Consider the following 22,896-nt stretch of genomic DNA (forward strand, 5'->3'; position numbering starts at 1 on the left):
ATTCTCTCTCTTCCCATAGAGGCTTTCAAGCGGAAGGCTGGGTGGCCTCCGAACACTTGTGTTTGCAGCAGGGTGGACTAGATTGACCTTGGCTCCCCCCGATGGGAGTTTCAGCCTAGCAACTAGGTGATATTTGAGGGAGTTTCCTTTCACCTCTAAGATTCTGTGTAACAGGGACCTTTCTCTACCTGAGGCCCTGGAGTGCTGCTGCTGCTGCTGCTGCTGCCAGTCAGTGCTTGACAATACCGAGCTAGTGCAATCAACAGAGTCGGAAGGGACCCCCAAAGGCCATCTAGTCCAACCCCCTTCTGTGCAGGAATCGCAGCAAAAGGAGGAGCGCGTCCTCCGCCAAGATTGCCAAGGGCTGTCGACAACACTCCCGGGAAGTTACTAAGGCAAAAGGCTTAGGGGCGCGCGCAGCACCGTTCCCACGTTCGTGGCTCTCCACGGAAGATTAAAGGAGCTCGTGGGGGGCATATGCCCCTGCGCATGCGCAAAAGCCTCAGCCGCCGAGCCCAAACCACAGGTCCCAGGGGGCTTTGCGTGCGGCGGGGGCCTGGGGAAGCGAGGCCACGTGACCCTTGACAACTGTCCATATTGGGAGCCTTTAAAAAAAAAACCGTTCTTTGCTTGTGTTTGTGTGGAGTTTCATTATTCCACAAAGGCGAAAGGTGCTGATACTCCACAGCGCCTTTCCCCTCAGACTAAAGAGGTGTCTGTCCATAGCGCTTGGCAAGGGCCAGTGTTTCTGAGGGGTAAAGATCCGGGAGCTTGGTTAGGTGCCTAAATCAATGCCTGGAAAAAACAATGACTAGATTTTGGGTACCTATTTTTCGCAGCTGTCAGCTCTCGCCCTGCGCTGAGAACTTTTTATTAATAATATCTGTCAGGAAATAGATGTGCCTAGGTTGGTCGTTTCTTTTTCTGGCTTTGGAACCTGATGTAACGCTGCCACAGGCGCTTGACCTGGACCGCCCGGTGCAAACGAGGACCCTCACCCACACTCGGGAGAAAAATTAGCTTGGAGTGCTGCGCCTTGATAGGCCGCAGGCGCTCCGGCCCTGCTTCCTTATTGGTTCACAGGGAAACTAAAAGGCGGGAGGAAGGCGGGGAGCCGCGGCTCCTCGAGAGCCCTGTGGCAAAGCCGTCGATTGGGCAAGAATCCACGCGGGCGGTGACCGCTCTGAACGCCGATAGGCCTCTTCTGCGAGGAGGGGGCGTGCCCTCCCGCGGACCCGCCCTCCGCGCATATAAACCCCGATCGCAGGGGGAGCTTGCCATCGCAGGAAAGCAGCGGGCGCGGAGCGCTCTCCCTCTGGCTACCTGCAGAGCTGCGCATGCGCTAGGGACTTTGGGGCGGAGCGGACATTGAGAGAGAGAGAGATGGGTCTGTGCGTGCGCGCCGGGACCTGAAATTCCGGGGAGGACGCGCGCTCGGACTGCGGTTGCGCGCCGGGCCTGCGCACGAGCGGGGAGCTTGACGGCGCACGCGTAGGAGGGGCTCGCGCGGGGCGGGAGGAGGAGCCTCCGTAGCCTCGAGCTCAGTGTGAGGCGGGAGGCGGACGAGGAAGGAGCTCCCGGCCCTTTTAACCCTTTCCCCGCCGCCGGTGCCTCCGCCGCCTCCGCCGCCGCGAACCCATGCAAGGCATGATCGAGATGGCGGCGGACAAGGAGACCTTCTTAGTCCCGGCCCCGCCGCCGCCCCTCCTCAAACCCCCGCCCAGGGGAGGTGGGGGCGGGGCCGGCGGGGGGGACGTCCCCCTGGTGCAGCTGCCTCAGGGGGCCGCCCCGGCGGAGCTGCACCAGGAGGACGCCCAGGGCCAGCCGGCGGCGGCGGCAACGGAAGCAGCAGGCCATAGGGACGACGCGGCCTCCCCACTTGGCCCCTCCGCCAGGCTGAACCAGGGGGCCCGCCCCGCCGCCCTCCCGCCTCACCCCCCCGTCCAGCGCAGACCCCCGGCCAAAGGAGGGGGTCCCTCCGCAGCAGCAGCAGCAGCAGCGGCCGAGGAAGGGGAAGACAGCGTGTCCGAGCTGCAGCGGCCCCGCAACGGCTTCCAGCCGCCGCCGCCTCCGCCCCACCACCAGCCGAGAGCCCCCTGTGGGGGCAAGAGGCGCAGCAGCTGCAACGCGGGCGGAGGGTTCAAGCACCCGGCCTTCAAGCGCCGGCGGCGCGTCAACTCCGAGAGCGACCCGGTGCTGCCCTCGGAGTTCCTGCTGGGGGGCAACATCTTCGACCCGCTGAACCTCAACAGCCTGCTGGACGAGGAGGTCAACCAGGCGGTCAACGCCGAGACCCCCAAGTCGTCGCCGTTGCCCGCCAAGGGCCGGGACCCCGTGGAGATCCTCATCCCCAAGGACATCACCGACCCGCTGAGCCTCAACAACGCCCAGGAGGACCCCCCGGTGTTGGCGTCCCCCGTCAAGCCCGGGCGGAAGCGCCACCGCCACCGGGGGGCACAGAGGGGGACGGCCGGACTGGAAGGAGGAGGCGGCGCCGGCGGCAAACCCCCGCTGCCCACCTCATGCAAAGCGTGCCAGAAGACTTGTAACGGGGCCACCCCGCAGCCCTACGAACTCAACACGGCCATCAACTGCCGGGACGAGGTGGTGTCGCCCCTGCTGCCTGCCGCCGGGGAAGCTCAGCCTGGGCAGCAGGCCTCCGGGTGCGCCACGCCGTCAGGCACTTCTGTGGCCTCCTGGACGGCCGGGGGTGGCAGCAGCGGCGGCAACAGCAGCCGCCACCACCGCAAGAGGCGCAGGACTAGTAGCAAGTCAGAGGGATCAGGAGGAGGAGGAGGAGGCCGGCATCCGGGGGCCTCTACGTCCGGCGAGCAGCCCTGCCGAAGCAGCCCGGACAGGGGGCACAGCGTGCCAAGGGGCCGCCACCCTCAGGCTGCTCCTGGCCAAGTGTCCCGGCGGCAGCCGCACCACAAGTTCCAGTACGGCAACTACTGCAAGTACTACGGCTATCGCAACCCCAACTGCGAGGACTCGCGCCTGCGGGTGATGAAGCCCGAGTGGTTCCAGGGGAAGGAAGTGCTGGATGTGGGCTGCAACGTGGGGCACCTCACCTTGAGCGTGGCCAAGAAGTGGGGGCCCGCCAGAATAGTGGGGGTGGACATTGACGGGGCCCTCATCCACTCGGCCCGCCAGAACATCCGGCACTACCTTTCGGAGGAGATGCGAGAGCAGCAGCGTGACCATGTTGGCGGCGGCGGCGGCAGCGAAGGGGCCAGCCGTGCCAAGAAAACCTTCCCGGCCTCCCTCATGGCCAGCCGAGGGCCGATCGCTGCGCCAAGGGTACCCCAGGACGGGGTGGACGCCACGGTCTTCCCCAACAACGTGTTCTTCGTCAAGGTAAGGCGAGAGAGGAGACCTCGGAAATGGTGTTGGCTCGGTCTCCCCGGCCTGTAGAAGCTCTAGGGCAGAGTTCTGGAAAAGGGTAGGGAAACCCGGCTTTTTCAGCTTTGCCTTTTAAGGCGCGCCTTTAAAACAACGCCGGTTTAAAGTTGACTTGGCACCAGTTGGCATTGTCACAGTTCTTTTCTTTCGCCAGCATTCCTTAGAACTGCCATTTCCCAGCATCCCTCAGTGCGAGGGCTGGTAGGCTTAGAATCATAGAAATGTGGGATTTGAAGATGCAACGAGGGTCATTAAGCCCAACCCCCTGCAAGACTGCGGGGTGCAGATTTGGGGGGGGGGGCTCCACATGGCAGTTACTTTCCTACATGTGTAGGCATGCCATGAAGGAATTATGATGGGGAGGGGGCGGCAACATCCGCTCAGGTTCTACCAAGGCTACTTCTTGGAAGGGAGGAGCCAGTGAGGCTATTTCTGACTGGGCGTCCTTGGCCGAGTGACACGATTGGCCCAATTGGGGTGGAAGGGGTGGGACGATTAGGAGGGAACTTCCTGTCTAGGAGTAGGGGAGTGGGCAAGATTGCACCACTGTCTCCAGGCATCTGGCTTAGCCATGCTCTCCTGGATGTTTGGGAACAGCAGAAAGGCTTTTGCTGGCGAAAGCAAAAGGCCCCACATAAAGAACTGGGCCTTTGGGAGGATTTCGGGTAAGGCAGGTGAGACCCGATGCCCATGTGCAACTTCCCTCCAAGGAGTGGTTGTGGGGGTGTAGAACGTCTCCCCCTCTCCCCCCCCCGGTTAATTGGGTCATTAAGAGCAATCACACTTTGAGCCTGCAATAAATCTAGTTGCCAGATCAGCTTCCATAGCGCAGAACATCCTCGAAGCCGCAGGAGGGAAGAGAGCTCTTGCGCTTGTTGGCCCCCGTGAGAACAGGATGCTGGACTGGATGGGCCACTGGCCTGATCCAGCAGGCTGTTCTTGCGTTCATGCCCAGCGCAGTTTGGAGATTGAGTTCCCTCCCCCTCTGTGTTGCTGGTGGTGGCTTGCGATTTCCAACAGCTGACACTCAGAAGCATTGCTGCCTCCAAATGTGGACCATTGTGGCAAGTAGCCACCGACAGCCCCCCCCCTCCATAAATTTCATTATTTACCACAGGGGGACAATGACAATAAATATTTATTCTATTCTATTCTAATTTGTCTAGTTCTCTTCTAAAGCCATCCAAACTGGTAGCCATCACCGCCTCCTGTGGGAGGGAGTTCCACAGTTTAACTCAGTTCCTTGACCGGACCTGTTTGTTTTCTGTTTCTCCAAGGATGGAGATGGTAGGGAAAAGGATGTCCTGACAATCGCTTGTTTTTTGGGGGGTGGGTGGGGTGCCGCCTTGTTGCTCTTTAAGTTTGTCCCACTGAGGCCGAGTTGGCAATTGAACTTTCTCGGGAGGAAGGTCGCCCACAGTTTCCCCTTGGCACCTCCTGTTGAAGGATCTTGGGCAGCAGGATGCTACAGCTGAGACACCCTTTGTCTGGAGCCAGGCAGCGCTGGGCGGAATGGGCCACCAATCGTGTGCGTCCTAATGGCTTCTCCGTCTGTGTAAAGCGTTGGCATGAGAGGGCCCTCTGGTGCCTGACGGCAGCCGTGTGGGAGAAAACGTACAGAGGAGGAGGATCCTTGGTTGTGTTGGCAGCGGAGTTGCAGTCAAGGTGAGGCCAGGACGGCCTTCCTGAAGAAATTGGGAGGGGGAGGACGCTCTTTGCAGAAGGAGGCAGAGGTGAGGGAGAGCTCCACTGAAGTCTTTCCCAGGCACCTTATTTATAGGGCCAGCTTGATAAAGAAATTCTCCCCTGTGCTGTTGTGTCTGCAGCCTGTCCTCAGCCTTTGATGTGCTGGGCTCAAAAGGGAGATCAAGTGTCCTCCCACTGCCCCACCTGCATCTGGCTTAACAACAAGCCCAATTCCCCCTGAGCAAGGAGCTCTGTTGGAGCTGGGACCTGAGCGGCCCTCTGGCACATAGGGGAAGGGTGGGCGGGCAGGCAGGATCCCATGGCGGTCTCCTTCTGCAGCCAAGCTGCTGATTAACTCTGCCCACTGGAAAGCTGTTTGTTGTTGTTCAGCCGTTCCAGTCGTGTCCGACTCTTTGTGACCCCTTGGACCAGAGCACGCCAGGCACCCCTGTCTTCCACCGCCTCCCACAGTTTGGCCAAACGCATGTTGGTAGCTTCGAGAACACTGTCCAACCATCTCGTCCTCTGTCGTCCCCTTCTCCTTGTGCCCTCCATCTTTCCCAACATCAGGGTCTTTTCCAGGGAGTCTTCTCTTCTCATGAGGTGGCCAAAGTACTGGAGCCTCAACTTCAGGATCTGCCCTTCCAGTGAGCACTCAGGGCTGATTTCTTTAAGAATGTATAAGTTTGATCTTTTTGCAGTCCATGGGACTCTCAATGGTCTGAGCTTGGACACTTGCAACTCTGGGAATAATAGTTCATGCTGTGCCTTTGCCAACAGGTGCTGCCTCTGATTATTATTGTTGTTGTTGTTGTTGTTGTTGTTGTTGTTACTATAATTTATTATTTTCTGCCCACCTAGCAGTTCGAAAGCAAGCAGTGCAAGTAGATAAATAGGTACCGCTCCAGCGGGAAGGTAAACAACATTTCCGTGCGCTGCTCTGGTTCACCAGAAGTGGCTTAGTCATGCTGGCCACATGACCCGGAAGCTGTACGCCGGCTCCCTTTACCTTTATTATTTATTAAATTTGTGTACTGCCAAAGATCAGAGGGCGGTTCAAAGACAAAATGAGAACACAAAACACACAATAAAATAAAAACAAGCCAATAAACACCCCCCAGACGTTTGTGATTAATCCTAGCTGTGTTCCTGGCCCTCTTCCCTGTCCCAGCAGGAGCAGAAGAGTGGCCTTGCCTAGACAATATTGACCCCTCTCTCTGGGTGAGGTTGCAGCTTTCTGCCAGGGCTAGTTCCAGAGCTATCTAGCCAAGGTGTTGGAAGTGGCTTAATTGGCAGGATGTTTGGGGCACCTGGTTGGTCACAGTGAGAATAGGATGCTGGACTAGATGGGCCTCCTTTGGCCTGAACTAGCACATTCTCCTTGTGTTCTTACAGGACTAGTGTTTTAGGTTGGTTGGTTGGTTGGTTTTGCGGGGGGGGGGGCACAGAATAGCACTTTCTCTCCTGCTACCCATGTTATGGAGTCTGGATTTTGGCTCTGCTGGGGTGTGGCTGTGGCCTTCCTGCACTTCTCCTGTTTGGAGAGCCTGCCTTAGACTTTCAACATGTGCAGTGGAGATTGTGCAAGGAGACTGACTCTCTTATTTATTTTGGCGAGGGGTGGGGCAGGTGGCATTTGGACTGAGCTGGGGAGAGGGCGCCAACGTGGGCCGCCCTTTGGGTAGCAGAATGTGCATCTAGTGGGTCAGTCTTCAGCTGGCCTTCTCTAATGGATCCCACTCCCTACTTTTTCTCTCTTTCCTGCCCCCCTTGCAGGGCAACTACGTGCTGGAGCAGGACGAGCTGCTGGAGGCCCAGAAGCCTGAGTACGACGTGATCCTGTGCCTCAGCCTCACCAAGTGGGTGCACCTCAACTGGGGCGACGAGGGCCTCAAGCGCCTCTTCAAGCGGTTCTACCGCCACCTGCACCCAGGCGGTATCCTGATCCTCGAACCCCAGGCCTGGTCCTCCTACGGCAAGAGGAAGAACTTGACGGTGAGCCCAGAGGCTTAACAGCTGGGCTTGGGGGGGGGGGGGAAGAGCGTGGCTTGTATGTGGCATAACCCACCCAGACGGGTGGGATATAAATAGAGCCCGGGCGGCGGATTCGGGAGTCTTTGCAGCCCGCAGATTCCCGAATCCGCCACCCGGCTCAGCACCCCTTCAGGCAGCGGCTGCTCGTGCCTGCGTGAGCAGCTGCGGCACGAAGGGGTGCCGCGCCGGGCGGAGGCTTCGGGAGTCTCCCGAATACGCCGCCCGGCACCCCCGGGGCGGGGCATCGCGTGCGTCATGTCACGACGCACGCACCGCGATGCCCCGCCCCCAGGGGTGCCTCTTGGCTTCCTGCCCCCGGCAGCCAAGGGGCTAAGAGCGCCCCTGTGTCTGGTTGTTAAACAGAAGGTTGGTGTTTCGAGCCCACCCAGGGATGGTGCGGGCGCGATTCCCGCAGTGCAAAGGGGCTGGCCTAGATGACCCTCAGGATCCCTTCCAACTCCACGGTTTTAGGACTCTTGAGTCCTGAAATTGCAAGGGACTTCCAAGGACCATCCACTCCAACCCCCTGCAGGAATCACAGCTAAAGAACCCCTGACAGACAGCCTCCCCCAAACCTCTGCTTAAAAACCAATGAAGAAGAGTGCACCGTCTTCCGAGGGCATCAGCAAGTTCTTCCTGCTGTTTAGACGGAACCTCCTCTCCTGTCCTTCGGATCTGTTGCTTTGGGTCCTCCCCTCCAGGGCAGCAGAGAGCAAGCTCGCTGCATCGTCTCATGTGACGGCCCTTCAGATATCTGAAGATGGCTCTCACATCGCCATATTGCTCCTACCCGGAAGGCCTTGCTGCGGTTCAGCAGCCCAGGCCAAAACCGCCAGCCTTGCCTGTTTGAGGATGCCAGAGAGAAATAAAGTTGGTAGCAGGGAGGAGAGAGGCAGAGGTGGGCTCAATGGAGCAGCCAACTTGGGGGGGGGTGATCACGGTGCCCAACAGGCAGAGGTCACCAAGCTTAACCACGTGCCAGTTGCCACTGGGCCAAGCGACCTGGTGAGATTGACACTGCACAATCCCTTCCTGCTGCCCAGGATCCAACACTGGAGCAAGGAAGCAGCCTTGGACTTCCAGCATTCACGGCAGGCCTTAGCTGCGCCCCTTCCTCATGCCATGTAAAACGAGGACTGCCAGGGTCCAGTTCTGCCGTACCATTCCAAACGTGTTCAGAGCCAGTTGTGTTTTCTGTTGGGGTAAAGGGCCAGAGCACTCTGCACATGCCCGGGGCTCCCCACCTACTGCACCATAGAGTATTATGCTGCCGGCACTGATTTCTCCTCCGTCCTCCTTTCCTAGGAAACAATATGCAGGCATTACTACCGGATCAAGCTGAAACCAGACCAGTTCCCCTGTTACCTGACTTCGCCGGAAGTGGGCTTCTGCAGCTACGAATTGGTGGCCACACCCAGGAACACATCAAAAGGTATCAGCCTCTGAATTGAACCTCTGGGTGGGAGCGGGAAGAAGGGCCCCCACCTCATAAGCGTTTAAGGCGGGGGTCTAGAGGGGTGAGGTTTGCAACCTTCTGTTGTGCCGCCCCAAGAACCTCTTAAATCCTGGGCCATGCTTGTCTCCCAGCTGAATTGCAACAGGCCCTGAGAGTTTAATCATAGAATCATAGAGTTGGAAGAGACCACAAGGGCCATCCAGTCCAACCCCCTGCCAAGCAGGAAACACCATTAAAAAGAGAGAGAGAGAGAAATGGAGGGTGGGTCTAGACTCTAGATTGTGGGACTGGACAGAACGAAAGCAGACAACCTGCATTTTTTTTTGGGGGGGGGCAAACCACAGCACATGATTTGAATGAGGGGAAATGATGCTTGGGAGCGGGGAACAGCTTTTGCTGAAAGAAGGGCACTTTGGAAACGGGGGGGGGGGAGAGATGTGGCCTATCTGAATTGTGCCATTTTGAGCACGCGAAGCTGTCAATCAGACCTTGCGCTCCACCCTCTCCATTTTGGCCCCTTCCTTGCCCTTGGTTCCATCAATCCTCCCCACGATGGGCTGGGTTTAAATAATAAAATTATTATTATTACCCTGCAAAAAACAAAAACAAAACCATTCTGCATAGTGGCGGTTTGCACAGCCCACTAAGGAAGGGAACGACGCAGCTGAGTTCAAAATGGTAGCAAGTAATTGCACATCCCTTCAAAGCCCAATTAAAACTTAATTGGCTCGATTCAGCAAAATGGATGATTGAGCTTCATCCAGAGATAGCGGCTTTCCAAAGTCTTGATAGTCACTGACAGAGGCCCCTTTTACAGCCCAGCTTCCTGAGGTTTTTCAGGTTGGGGGGGGGGGGCTTCTAAATGCACCCTCTGGCTCCTCCTTAACTCTTCTCCTCTCCCCGCAGGATTCCAGCGGCCCATCTATCTCTTCCACAAGGCCGGCCCTGGCGCCCACTGAGGGCGTCTCTGCCGCCGGAGCCTCGCCCCTGCTTTTCCAATCAGCCACTTGCTGGGGCAGTGGGGCTCACGTGCCCCCCATGGATGAATGTTGGACACTTTGCTGGCAGGAGGGGAGAAGCTTTCCTCCCAGCCAGGACGGAGCAAGCCAGACTTAAGACTCCTGCAGCCTTTCAGCTCCTCGGTGCCGTGTCGCTTGCCATCAACCACCAGAGGGCTCCAGAGACTGCAGTGGGGCAGCGGAGATTCGCCCTGGAGCAGGACCTTGACTACTGTTATGGGGTGGGTGGGGGGGTTGAGAGGGGGGTGCACTCCAGGGGGGTGGCGTTTGCACCGAGGTGTCATTTTCTTTTTCTGGTTTCCCTTTGAGGTTGTGGCCCTGCCGGAGCAAGAACCTTCCTTTGCCCTTAGTCCTCGGAGTGGGGTGGGGGCTGCAGCTCCCCCCAACATTGCCAGGCGCTCAGCTCACGACAGTCACTCAAGCCAGCAGCTTGAGTTTAGCAACATCTGGAGGGGAAGAGGCAGGGTGGATGGCTGGGAGTTTATAGCACAGCAGAAGCAGTTCTTTCTCTGATGGGTTTCCCCTTTTGCCATTGCCTGTTAAAGAGGCAGAAACCTCCACAGCCCAGCAGGCGCCTTCCGGGTGTTGCTGCGCTACAACTCCCACCAGCCGGTTCTGAAACCTCGGCCAGGGAGAGAGAACAATTGAAAAGTTAGCAGAGAGGGGGGGAGCTGTGTCTGTGGCACTGATCTTCCCTTGATAGCTTCAGGTTGGGTTGGAAGAAGAAGAGAGGGCGACCCAGCCTCTAGCTGCTGCTTCCACCCTCCTCCTGCAAAGGGTTCCCCGAGTGTCTTAACATCCTGTATTGGGGGGGGCTCCCCTGCCTTGGCCAGCAGCAGACGTGAGAGGCCTCCCCTCTCCCTACTCCAGAGTCCCTAGGGCAACGTCTTCACCGCAAGGAGGATTTTGCCCCCACATGGACACAGCCAGCAGGAAGACGCATGCCTAGATTTCGGCTGGGGTGCCTTGCTTGCCAAGGGAGAGGAGCAGGATGTTACCAGCCTCAAAAGCCAGCTTCCCGTACCCTGCCCCACGTTGGTCTGATGCCACCCACCCCTTGCTCAGCAGAGTGTTGCCTTGAGCGTGACGGGGAGATAGCTTTTAAAAAAACAAAACACCATCTTGTTTCCCACAAAGAAAACACCACCTTTCTGGGGAGCCTTTCTGCCTTTGCGGGGGGGGGGATCTGAAGGGGAACCCTTCTCTGGAGTTCTTTCTTTAAAAAAAAAAAAGTTGATTCTATATATAAATAAAAGCCTACAGATTATTACCAATCTATGAGAGATGTGTTTTGTGTGCACGGCAGGTTGGGCCAATCTCCACAACTGGAGGCTCCAGGCTGTTGATCAATAACTGGGAGAAGATGTGCTTCCAATTAAGTTTTATGTATGAAAAGCGAACTCTGGGGAAGGGGTGCAAAAGGGAGTCCCGTTTGAATAAATAGTCCTGCACCACACAGCAGTCTTGAGTCCAGTTTTTTTAGGGGGGGGGGAGAGGCGGACCATCACCTAAGGCCGTTTAAGTGTCCCACTGGCGCTGCTTCCGGTACATGAAGAAAGTGGTGGCTGGGTCCCGCGTCCGAGGCTGCAGCTTCAGGGGGGGCAGCCCCTCCACCTCCAGGAAGGGGCTCTCTGTGAACAGCTGCTCCGGGTCGTAGAAGGCCAGGAGGTCGGGGCCTGTGCAATCCAGCTCCTAGCAGAGAAGAGACAGGCCGGTTGATTAGGAGGGGAAGTCCGTCATGAAGCGCAACGTTAAAACTGTGGAACTCCCACCTGCAGGAGGCAGTGATGGACTCCAAAGGACACCCGGTCCAACCCCCTGCAATTCAGGAATGCCAACCTTTTGAAACCTTAGCTTTGCAAGGTAAAGGGACCCCTGACCATTAGGTCCAGTTGCGGACAACTGGGGTTGCGGCGCTCATCTCGCTTTACTGGCCGAGGGAGCCGGCGTACAGCTTCTGGGTCATGTGGCCAACATGACTAAGCCGCTTCTGGCGAACCAGAGCAGCGCATGGAAACGCCGTTTACCTTCCCGCCGGAGTGGTACCTATTTATCTACTTGCACTTTGACATGCTTTCGAACTGCTAGGTTGGCAGGAGCTGGGACCGAGCAACGGGAGCTCACCCCGTCGCGGGGATTCGAACCGCCGACCTTCCGATCAGCAAGCCCTAGGCTCTGGTTTAACCCACAGCGTCCCCCGCGTCCCCCCAGCTTTGCAAACGTGCTGGCAATTTTATTGCAGCACCACTAGGCGGACTTTGAAGGAGGAATAGACAAATTCTTGGAAGAAGAGAGCTGTCGGTAGTGTCACCGGTTGCAGGAAACCACAAGTGGGTTTTCCAAAAGAGCCATCTGGTTATCCGCTCTTGAGAACAGGATGCTGGACTAGATAGGCCTGATAGTCCCACTTTGACTACTGCAATGCGCTCTACGTGGGGCTACCTTTGAAGGTGACCCGGAAACTGCAATTAATCCAGAATGCGGCAGCTAGACTGATGACTGGGAGCGGCCGCCGGGACCACATAACACCGGTCCTGAGAGATCTACATTGGCTCCCAGTGCATTTCCGAGCACAATTCAAATTGTTGGTGCTGACCTTGAAAGTCCTAAACGGCCTCAAAGGCCCAGTATACCTGAAGGAGTGTCTCCACCCCCATCGTTCTGCCCGGACACGGAGGTCCAGCTCCGAGGTCCTTCTGGCGGTTCCCTCACTGCGAGAAGCAAAACTACAGGGAACCAGGCAGAGGGCCTTCTCGGTAGTGGCGCCCACCCAGTGGAACACCCTCCCATCAGATGTCAAGGAAATAAACAACTACCTGACATTCAGAAAATACCTGAAGGCAGCCCTTTTTAGGGAAGTATTTAATGTGTGATATTTTTGTATTTGATTTCTGTTGGAAGCCGCCCAGAGTGGCTGGGGAAATCCAGCCAGATGGGCAGGGTACAAATAATAAATATTATTATTATCTCCTTCCTGTCCTCTGCAGGAACATCGCTGCCTGAGCACATTCACCCCCGTTGCTGGACCTTCAGCTTAGAGAGACACTCATAACACTGGTGTAAACCCGTTGGACCACTGCTTCACACCCCACCTGCTGTTTCCAAATTTTGGGGATGGGGTTAAAGCAGGGGTCAGCAACCTTTTTCAGCAGGGGGCCAGTCCACTGTCCCTAAGACCTTGTGGGGGGCCAGACTATATTTTTTTGGGGGGGGGAATGATCTAATTCCTATGCCCCACAAATAACCCAGAGATGCATTTTAAATAAAAGCACACATTCTACTCATGTAAAAACACGCTGATTCCCGGACCGTCCACGGGCAGGAGAGTGAGAAGGCGATTGGGCCGTATCCAGCCCCCAGGCCTTAGTTTGGGGATCCCTGGGTTAAAATCACCCATCTCCTCCAGCTCTGGGGAATCCTCAAGGCCACCCAATTCCCTGCTCACCTTCCTGGGTTCAGGACGGGTCCGGACGAGGGCGAGTTTCTCCTGCACGGCTGAGCTGAGCAGTTCAACTTCTGGCACTTCCAGGCTGACGAGGCCTTGATAGAGTTGTTGCTCCCGACGGATGTTCATGCCTGCGAAAGGCGTGTTGGGAGAAAAGGCGAAGAGTTTATAAAACGGGGAACGGCACGGAGAAAATGGAGAGAGAGAGGTTTTCATCCCTCTCGTCACACCAGTGAACTTGGCCGAATGTTCGAAGACGAAGAACAAGCACGAATGTCAGATTCTGCACTTTGGCAGGAAGAACCAGATGCACAGGTATAAGACGCGGGATGCCTGGACTGCCAGTGGCACATGTGGAAAGGATCTGGGGGTTTCGGTGGACCACAAGCTCAACGTGAGCCCACAGTGTGATGCAGCAGCAAAAAAAAAGCTAGCGCAACTCTTAAGCTGCATCAAGAAAAGTCTAGGGTTCAGATCAAGGGAAGCAATAAGGTAAAGGTAAAGGGACCCCTGAACATTAGGTCCAGTCGCAGACTCTGGGGTTGCGGCGCTCATCTTGCTTTACTGGCTGACGGAGCCGGTGTTTGTCCGCAGACAGCTTCCGGGTCATGTGGCCAGCATGACTAAGCCGCTTCTGGCGAACCAGAGCAGCGCACGGAAAAGCCGTTTACCTTCCCGCCGGAGTGGTACCTATTTATCTACTTGCACTTTGACCTGCTTTCGAACTGCTAGGTGGGCAGGAGCTGGGACTGAGCAACAGGAGCTCACACCGTCGCGGGGATTCGAACCGCCGACCTTCTGATCGGCAAGCCCTAGGCTCTGTGGTTTAACCCACAGCGCCACCCGCCGCATAGCTGTCAACCTTCCTTTTTCTTGCATTGGGAAACGGCGCTGGAATAATGGAATTACCCGCAAAAAAGGGGGAAAGTTTACAGCTATGCACCCGTGTCCCTAGAGAAGCAAAAATCCCGCTCTGTTCTGCCTTGGTCAGACCCCACCTGGAGTGCTGTGTCCAATTCTGGGCGCCACAATTTAAGAAGGATGCTGATAAGTTGGAACATGAGCAGAGGGGGGCAGCCACAATGTCCAAGGGGCTGGAAACCATGCCTTATGAGGAACGGTTGAGGGGGGTGCTTAGCCTGGCACAGAGGAGACTGAGAGGAGGGTATGATAGTCATCTTCAAATATCTGTAGGGCTGTCTCATGGAGAATGGAGCAAGCTTGTTTTCTCCTGCTCTGGAGGGTAGGAATCGAACCAATGGCTTCAAATGAGAAAAGAAAGGAGATTTCAGCTAAACAGCAGGAAGAACTTTCTGGCAGTGAGCCGTTCAACGCTGGAACGGTCTCCCTCAGAAGGGAGGTTTTTAAACAGAGGTTGGATGCTCGTATGTCGGAGGTTCTTTTAACTGCAATTCCTGCCTTGCAGGGGGTTGGACTAGATGACCCTCGGGTCCCCTTCCAGCTCGATACTTCCATGATTCTCTGACTTACTCGTGCAGCACACAATTAAACTATGCAACTCGCTCCCACAAAAGCTGGGGTTAAGAAGCCTTGCTTCCTCCAGATGTGGAGGCAATCCTGGCCACCCATAACCCTCCTGAGGAAGGGAGTTCCATAGGCTTTCTTTTCACCTCCCGACGCTCAACTCAGATACTCACCCTCGCCAGCCCGGGCTTCCACGGCGCAACGAGCGACGAAAGAGCGCTGCACCAGTTGCTCAGCCGCCTGCCGGGCATTGAAGCCCTGCTCCCGCACGGCACGCACCTCCGCCACCAGGGCAAGAGTGCTGTGGGGAACGGGGCCGGCCAGCAGGTTGCGGGGCTGGCGCGATCCCTCTTCTTCCTCCTTCTCCTCCCCTGCAGGACTCAGGGAGGGCTCTCTCTGCAGCGTGATGGTGATGGGAGATTCTCCTGCAGTGCTGTGGACCACCTCCACGGTGGGCTTCGGGGGATCGAGGCTGACCATCCTGACATCGTCCGACCTGGATCCCCGCCTCGGAGGGAGGGCAACCTCCGTTCCAGGCTGCGGGGGATCCGGGAGGACCAGGCCGATGTCGTCAGATTTGGATCCCAGACGGAAACGAACCTGGGAAGGTGCAAAAAATTTGAAATGAAAAAAGGTGTTAAAAGACACTTTTACAAAGAAACCAGAATCCTTTCTATTGGGAATTATAGGGGAAGAAATCCCCAAAAAGGAATACTACTTTCTTTTTGTATGAAGAAGAAGAAGAAGAGTTTGGATTTGATATCCCGCTTTATCACTACCCGAAGGAGTCTCAAAGCGGCTAACATTCTCCTTTCCCTTGCTCCCCCACAACAAACACTCTGTGAGGTGAGTGGGGCTGATAGACTTCAACGAAGTGCGACTAGCCCAAGGTCACCCAGCAGCTGCATGCGGAGGAGTGGAGACACGAACCCGGTTCACCAGATTACGAGTCTACCGCTCTTAACCACTACACCACACTGTCGTATGCCACGACAGCAGCAAGAATATTAATTGCCAAGAACTGGAAGAATTGAGAAACCAATAGGAGAAGAACGGCAAATGAAAATGATAAAGAATTTATGGAACTTGCCGAGCTGACAGCTAGAATACGCGACCCAAGAGAGGAAACAGTGCAGGAAGATTGGAAGAAATTTAGACTTTATCTGAAAAACTATTGTAATATTTAAGTTTCATATTCCTTAGGGAAGTGGTTAGAGGTCATTGGTAATGATGTTGGAGACACACACCCCCTTTCCTCCTCATGCTCCCACCTCCCACTTACCTGTCTACGGGTTGCTTTCCCCTGCTGGGGTCGCCGAAGGATCCCGCCCCCCGGCCTCCCCACACAGGCTCGCTCGGGGGTGAGAACCACCTCAGGCCCGGGGACCAAGCCTTGGGGAGTCGGGGGTGGAAGGGGGACAGGTGCAGCGCAAGGGAGGCTGTCTCTGTCGTCGCTGCAGGTGAGGGTGGGGGCAGCAGCCATCATGGGACGAATGCAAGCTGTAGATAAGAGAAAGAGTATGGTCCAAAATGGTCCAAGGCCTGGAAACGATGCCTTATGAGGAACGGCTTAGGGAGCTGGGTATGTTTAGCCTGGAGAAGAGAAGGTTAAGGGGGGATATGATAGCCATGTTCAAATATATAAAAGGATGTCATCTAGAGGAGGGAGAAAGGTGGTTTTCTGCTGCTCCAGAGAAGCGGACATGGGGCAATGGATTCAAACTACAAGAAAGAAGATTCCACCTAAACATTAGGAAGAACTTCCTGACAGTAAGAGCTGTTCGGCAGTGGAATTTGCTGCCAAGGAGTGGGGTGGAGTCTCCTTCTTTGGAGGTCTTTAAGCAGAGGCTTGGCAGCCGTCTGTCAGGAATGCTTTGATGGTGTTTCCTGCTTGGCAGGGGGTTGGACTGGATGGCCCTTGGGGTCTCTTCCAACTCTAGGATTCTAGGATTCTATGAGTATGCAAACCAGTGGTTTCCAATTTTTGAGGCAGGGTGGAAAGGGGACCCACTCTTGGTTCCCTAAACTCACCCCAGTGCTCCCCACACTATAAAAACCATTACGCAGAACAGCTAAGGGAGAGAAGTTAACACAATGACATTCAAAACGCAATTAATCCCACCGGCCCCCAGGGGGCGCTACTTCCCACTCTGGGAGCCACCGATGCAATATGTAAACAGCAGCGACTTCCAGTAACCCACCAGCAGAGGGCGCTGTTTCCAAACATCTGCTCTGAGCAGACAGTCCCCAGCCTGGTGCTCTCCACTTGTTTTGTATTACTTTCTGGGGCTGATGGGAGTTGTAGTCCATCTGGATTTCACCAGGCTGTCCTAACTAAGACCAAGAAGTAGGCTCTACTTTTTTTCTGGTCATAGCAGAGGAGCATCACTAAGAAGAGATAAGCACCCCGGGCTTTTATTGGAGGGAGCCTATCCACACGGATAGTTAACTTGTGGAATTCACTGCCATTATTAATAATAATAATAATAATAATTTCTACCCCGCCCACCTGGCAGTGATTGCCGCTTGCGTGGGCCACATGTTTGGGGCACCAGAAAAGCAGGGACACCAGAAAAATGAGATTTTTTAAAAAAATGAATTTGATATTGGTCCTGCATCCATGTATTCATCAGGACTTCGTTAGACTTCCTAACCCTCCACTCTACACTCATTTTCCCGCTCTCTTTTTATTACTTGTCTCCACCTAAACCGGAGGCGGGGGTGGTGAGGTGGGCGGTGTCCTAACATTAAATCGAAATAATGCGAGGAAATCGGATCCAGCCAGGCGTTGGGCGTGACATCCATGCATGCATGCCCGTTCCAGCATACATGTAAGCCTTGGGCCATTTTGGAAAACGGCATTTAGTTTAGTGTGGTTTTTGTTTTGAATTGCATATTGGGAAGGGGCGGGGAGCCTCACAGCATAATTTCCCCCCGGTTCTTGCAAAGGTCTTAGTCCGGCCCTGGGTTCGAATCCAGATGCCGCAAGGATCTTTTAAAGCGCGGAACATTTTGCAGTGCCAGTTTACAACCTCCCGCCTTTGCACCTTTTTCTGCTCCAGGCCAAATTGCACCCCTTTCCCCCTTGCAAACCCCCCCGTTTACAACCCCCCCTTCTTATCGGCCTCTTACCCCCTTTTGTCTCCAGCCCCCTCCACTTCTCGGCTTCTCCCTCGTCTAAACACCACTGTTTGCCTCCGGCTGGTAAGAACCTGGGGACGGTTGAAGCGGGCGGTGGAAAAAGAAAGGAGCAGCCTCGTTTTCGGTCCAAGATGGCGCCTGTCCTGAAAACGCCCTATCTAAAGCCATGGAGAGCCATAGAGTCGCTGAGCGCAGAAAGTCCCAGTCCGGCAATTCCGGTGGCGTAACACTTGCGCCCCCTAAGGAAAGGTAGGCGGCTTTGCAAAGCACAACCTCCGAGGGGCGGGGCTGTGGGCAGGGCCGAGAGGGGCTCGGTGGTAGCCTCGTTGTGAATCGAAGATGGCGGCCGAGCTGGGAGCGCTCTATATAAAGAATGAGCGGCGGGAAAGGGAGGGAGGGAGGGAGGCAAGCGCTGCCTTCTGGGTTAAAAACAGGGTGGTGTGGAAGCCGCGCCTGCGCATCAGGTTCTTTCTGAATGCAAGATGGCGGCCAAAAGAAGACACTTCTCCGCCGGTTCGAAACCAGCTCTCGGCATAGGTATTAATAATAACAAATAACTAATAAATAATAATATTATTAATAACTATTATTATTAAAGTAATTATTCATAATAATTGCAGGAGGCTCAGGAAACTGTACTAGGTGTCCCTTTGAATCCACCGCAACTCTTAAGTTCTATGATTCAGTGGTTCTAATTATTATTATTATTTTATTAAATCTGCAATAGGTTTATTTTAAAAGCAAACAGGAACTCGACACTTACCACTCCCTACTAAACCAATTAGACTTTAGGCTGCCATATCCAAATCTGGAAGCATTTTTTTAAAAAGTTGTTTTTTCCCATCTTTTTCCAGAGGTACCACTGAGGCCAGTGGGGACATGCCCAGCAAGATTTAAAGGCGGTCCTGCCCACCACTGCAAATATTTGAACCTTGTAGTGAGATTTTATATATGTGCCATTTATTATTTGCAGCATACGAACTGTAATAAGGCTATCGGTGGAAAACCAGTTGCCTTTTAATTTCCCCGGCCCCGGAAAAACAAAACAAAACTCAAGAGAGGTTTGTGCTTTTAGCTATGCCATGAGAAGTTCCAGTTTATTGCCCGGTGCAAGATTCGTTCCCTGGGGAGGCCAGCCTGACGCCCTCCAGATGTTTTGGACTACAACTCCCATCAGTGCTCGTCAGTGCCTGATGGGAGTTGTAGTCCAACACACCTGGAAGGCCCCAGGTTGGCCAAGGCCGGGTTAGAAAAAGGTGCCCTTGGAAAAAAAAATGCTGCCATGTGTCCTCAGGAGGGAGGCCTTCTCAAATCTGAGTCCGCAGAGGGCGTTGGACTACAACTCCCATCATCCCTGACCACCGGGGCTGGGATTTGAAGAACTGCTGGCGGATGCTGAGCAGGGCCCTGCAGCCAATGCCCATCGAGTCGAGGACCCTGGCAAAGCACCGCTTCCGACTGAAGCCTCGGAGTTCCCTCTGCCGGCCGGACTCAGTTTTCAGGCCCCTTCATCTGTGAAATGGGAGCAGCCGCAGGAGGTGGGGAGATCAAACGAGCGACGGCAAGCGGCGCTGACTCTTCTTCGTCCAAAGAGCCTCCGAAAAATCCCTTTTTTCTTTTTTTGCACGAATGGATCTGCCCTCTCCTCTGTGATAAAGGTTTCCGCTGCAGTTGGTGGCAGAACAATAACCCGCCGCCGATGAATGTCTGGCAGCGGGTGCAGGAACTTCCTGAGCGCTGGGTGGATGGGAACAGGCGAGGTCTGCAGGGGAGATATATAATGGAAGCAGCCAAATAAATAGATTTTGCTGACTTTCAGAAATGACAGCGCTGGGCTTCCCCTGTTTCGGCCAGCAGCCAAGACAGAAAACGGGTGTTTGGTCGAGTGTATATGTGTTATGTCTCCTGTCTCAGGGGCAGGATTCCTGGGTCCCCTGAGGAAGGGCGGCAGGACTCTCCAGAGCTTGACAAAATACCCGGGCAATTCTGTCCCTGAGCCCAAATCCCTGCCACACTGCCTCATCCTAACAAATCTTTTCTCAATTTATTCCTATGGGGTTTTATTTCCCATAAATGTTGAATTTGAGGAAGCGGCGTCCTGGGCCTTTATCAGAGCAGGAGGAGCAAAGACCATCCGCTGGAATATGCTGGGGTATTTCATAGAATCGTCGATTTGTAGAGTTAGATGAGACCCCCCAGCGGTCATCTAGTCCAACCCCCTGCGATTATTATGGTTGTTATTGATTAAGTTTGCGCACCACCCTGCGTCCAAAGTTCTCGCAGCATTAAAAAAATAAGATAAAAAATGCAGAATACGTAATAAGAACAGGAACAAAAAACAAACAAAGCAATAACTCTGCCTCCTGGGTGAGAAATGTGATGTGTAGACAATTCTCGCTCCAGCGATACGAAGCATTAACAAGGCTTGCTTGCGGCAGATTTGCATAGAATAAGTCAGGGGACGAGCAGAGGGTGGTTACTCCTTCTCTTTTCTTTGTTAGGGTTCCTTCTCCGCACTTGCAGTTTAAATGGCAACGCTTCTTGGGAAGACGATTTGCGTTTCTAATCCAATCTATTATTATTATTATTATTATTGCTAAAGGTTAATGATAATAAAAACCTGGGCTGCTGGATCCGGTCAAAGGGCCTCCATCTTGTCCAGAGTGACCGACCAGATGCCCGTGACGGGAAATCCAAAAGCGGGACCTGAGTGCGAGAGCAGCCTTCTCCCCACTTGTGATACCCAGTAACTGGTGTTCAAAGAGATATACTGCCTCTGATGGTGGAGGTTCGGGTTGAGGCTTCGTTATGTTTCCTATATTCTGTACGCCGCCAAGAGTGGTTGGGGAAACCCAGCCAGATGAGCAAGGTATAAATAACACAATTATTATTATTATTGTTGTTGTTGTTGTTGTGTGTTGTGTGTTGTATACAGCAGCTGTGGCAAGTAGCCATTGATAGTCCATAAATTTGTCTCTCTTATAGTCCAGCCATCCAAACTGATGCCCATCGCTGCCTCCTGTGGCAGGGAGTTCCACAGTCTAACTAGGCGCCGCGAGATCTCTTTTTGTCCTTTCCAATCACAAGTGGGGAGAGGGCTGCCCTCGTACTTGGGTGTTGCTTCTAGTCTTCTTGGCCAGCAAGGGAGCAGGTTGATGGACTTGTCTCCTCTGCTACTCCAGAGAGCAGGACCCGAACCAACGGATTCATATTACGTGAAAGGAGATTCGCACTCAACACCAGGAGTAAATTTCTGAGGGTGAAGAGCGGTTTGAGACTCCCTCGGAAGCTGGCGGGCTCTCCTTCCTTGGAGAGGTCGGGTGGCCACACCTGCCGGGGGATTCTTTAGCCACGATTTCCGCACTGCAGCGGGTTGGAATGGATGACCTTTGGGGGTCCCCCCATCCAACACTTCGATTCTAGGAGTGCTTTTGTGCATGCGCAGAGTTCCTTTCCCTGGGTTTAACCAGGCGGGGAGGGACCGGGCGGCCTGCTAGCATCCCTGATGTCGAAGCCTGTCTCCGCTCCGCCCCAATTCTCAGAGCAGAGTTTGTGGGGTGGAATTAGATTCAGTGTCTCCCCGTAACAATGTCTGGGGTGCGTGCCTGTAGGAATCTGCTATGGGGCCTGGAAAAAGGTGCCAATGGAAGGGGAAAAAGGTGTATATTTCCTGACTGGGTTCCCACCCATGGCTTCCTAAAAGGAATGATTGCACAAAGGAATATTTCCAGTTTGGTGGGGGGAATTGAGAGTTGGGCTTTTGGGGTCCCTCTGGTGAGTAGCGGGGAGCTGGGCGTCAATAAATCCCAATAGGATTTAAAGGCCGAATGCTGCCAAATTAAAGGTCCAAGCACCTCCTGGGAGAGAGTCAGCTCAGAGCCAGGAAGGGGACCCCCAAGGGTCATCTATCCCAACCCCCCTGCTTAAAAACCTCCAGCAAAGGAGATTCCACCACCTTCCGAGCTCTTGGCATCACAGGGCTGTTGAGTTGGACGGGGCCCCCGAGGGTCATCCAGCCCAACCCCCTGGCAAGGCAGGAATCTTTTGCCCGACGTGGGGCTCGAACCCACCACCCTCAGTCTCGTGCTCTACCGGGTGAGTTTCTGTGCCACCCAGTGCCTTTGCAACCCTAAATCCTGGTGGCACCCACGCGAATGGGGAGATGGGGGGGGGCTTTGCCATTTGTTCAGACCCCCCGCCATTTTCCTCTAGGCCTCTTTCGCCCGGAAAACCGGGCTAGGCCTCATGCCTCCCGACGCAAATTGATTCCAGACAGCAATGTCCAGGAAAGGCGGGGGGGGGCGTGTTTGAGAGTTTTTCGGGGAATTTTTTATTTTATTTTTTAGGGTTTTGAGCGCTCCAATAAAACGCAGCCTGTTTCGAATTACGCCGGCCTCGCTCCCCACTCCGCCCCACATCACCCCGATAAATTTCTACCCCGCATCCGGACTTGGAGGAGGGGATCGTGTCCCCCCCCCCACACTTCCTGACATGAGATAAAAGAGGAAGGATGAGGGGAGGGGAACCCCCTCCATTAAGATTTAAGGGTACCGATAGCGAACCCCTTTGTGTGCGAGGTTTTTTTGGGGGGGGGAGAGAGGCCTGGTGGGCTCTTCTGCTGACGGGATGGGTAAGTGTGGGGTGGTTTGTGGGGGGCAGGAAAGAGAAATGGATCCCGGATGGGGAGGAGGGTGGCGCACGCACCCCCCAACACACCAGCCCAGATGGTCTTCATCTGTTGGGCATCCCTGTGTGTTTCTAATATCTCCATTTATCTTTTCTCCTCCCGGATGATATTTAAGACCCTAAGAGAGCAGGGAAATGGATCCAGGGGCTGGGGGGGGGTTGTGGGGGGGGAGAGAGACACTGGGCTGCTGAAAGTCAGGCGGATACCCCCCCCCCGCTGGTCCGCCCGTCTTGGGGGGGGAGGAAGAAGAAGAGGGGGGTCTATTCTAGATAATGTGATCGAAATCAGACTCTGCGTCTCCCCCCCCCACAACTGGCAAAAAAACCACCCGCACCCCTCCTCTTTCCCACATGTCTTCTTAAAATGGGCATCCTGCAGCTTGCGTAGGTCTTGATAGGGAAACCGGCAGGGGGAGCGCTCTTCCCGGAGGCCTGCTGACAAGGCGGCCAGCCGGGACCCACCGGATCGCCTTTAGGACACTTCCCCTGGGCCCCGAAAACCCCTCCACATGTTTCCCCACACGGTCTCACAAGCAGCACAC

The 22,896-nt window shown here is 54.9% G+C and overlaps 2 protein-coding genes across 2 annotated transcripts; one reads left to right on the forward strand and one right to left on the reverse strand.

Annotated features, from left to right (window-relative positions):
* Window positions 1–1,266: 1,266 nt before the first annotated feature.
* On the forward strand, window positions 1,267–10,253 carry MEPCE (methylphosphate capping enzyme). Its single transcript, XM_033170208.1, has 4 exons — window positions 1,267–3,357; window positions 6,865–7,083; window positions 8,428–8,554; window positions 9,485–10,253. Exons 1-4 carry the CDS (start codon window positions 1,639–1,641, stop codon window positions 9,535–9,537), a joined length of 2,118 nt encoding a protein of 705 aa, XP_033026099.1. The 5' UTR covers window positions 1,267–1,638; the 3' UTR covers window positions 9,538–10,253.
* An 857-nt stretch (window positions 10,254–11,110) lies between these two features.
* PPP1R35 (protein phosphatase 1 regulatory subunit 35) lies at window positions 11,111–17,824 on the reverse strand. The gene is made up of 6 exons (XM_033170210.1): window positions 17,660–17,824; window positions 15,773–16,027; window positions 15,618–15,628; window positions 14,701–15,127; window positions 13,043–13,173; window positions 11,111–11,289 (listed from the first exon to the last, which is right to left on the reverse strand). The coding sequence occupies exons 2-6, from the start codon at window positions 16,011–16,013 to the stop codon at window positions 11,116–11,118; spliced, it is 984 nt and encodes a 327-aa protein (XP_033026101.1). The 5' UTR covers window positions 16,014–16,027; window positions 17,660–17,824; the 3' UTR covers window positions 11,111–11,115.
* Window positions 17,825–22,896: the final 5,072 nt, after the last annotated feature.

Source organism: Lacerta agilis, chromosome 14 (assembly GCF_009819535.1).
Source record: "Lacerta agilis isolate rLacAgi1 chromosome 14, rLacAgi1.pri, whole genome shotgun sequence".
Taxonomy (NCBI): Eukaryota; Metazoa; Chordata; class Lepidosauria; order Squamata; family Lacertidae; genus Lacerta; species Lacerta agilis.

Coding starts and splice junctions, on each gene's coding strand:
- PPP1R35 (XM_033170210.1), bottom strand. CDS start 16,013: ATGATGGCTGCTGCCCCCACCCTCACCTGCAGCGACGACAGAGACAGC. Junction 13,174..14,700: donor GGAAGCCCGGGCTGGCGAGG/GTGAGTATCTGA, acceptor CGCCTTTCGCAG/GCATGAACATCCGTCGGGAG. Junction 11,290..13,042: donor CCCGTCCTGAACCCAGGAAG/GTGAGCAGGGAA, acceptor CTTCTCTGCTAG/GAGCTGGATTGCACAGGCCC.
- MEPCE (XM_033170208.1), top strand. CDS start 1,639: ATGCAAGGCATGATCGAGATGGCGGCGGACAAGGAGACCTTCTTAGTC. Junction 7,084..8,427: donor GCAAGAGGAAGAACTTGACG/GTGAGCCCAGAG, acceptor CTCCTTTCCTAG/GAAACAATATGCAGGCATTA. Junction 8,555..9,484: donor ACCCAGGAACACATCAAAAG/GTATCAGCCTCT, acceptor CTCTCCCCGCAG/GATTCCAGCGGCCCATCTAT.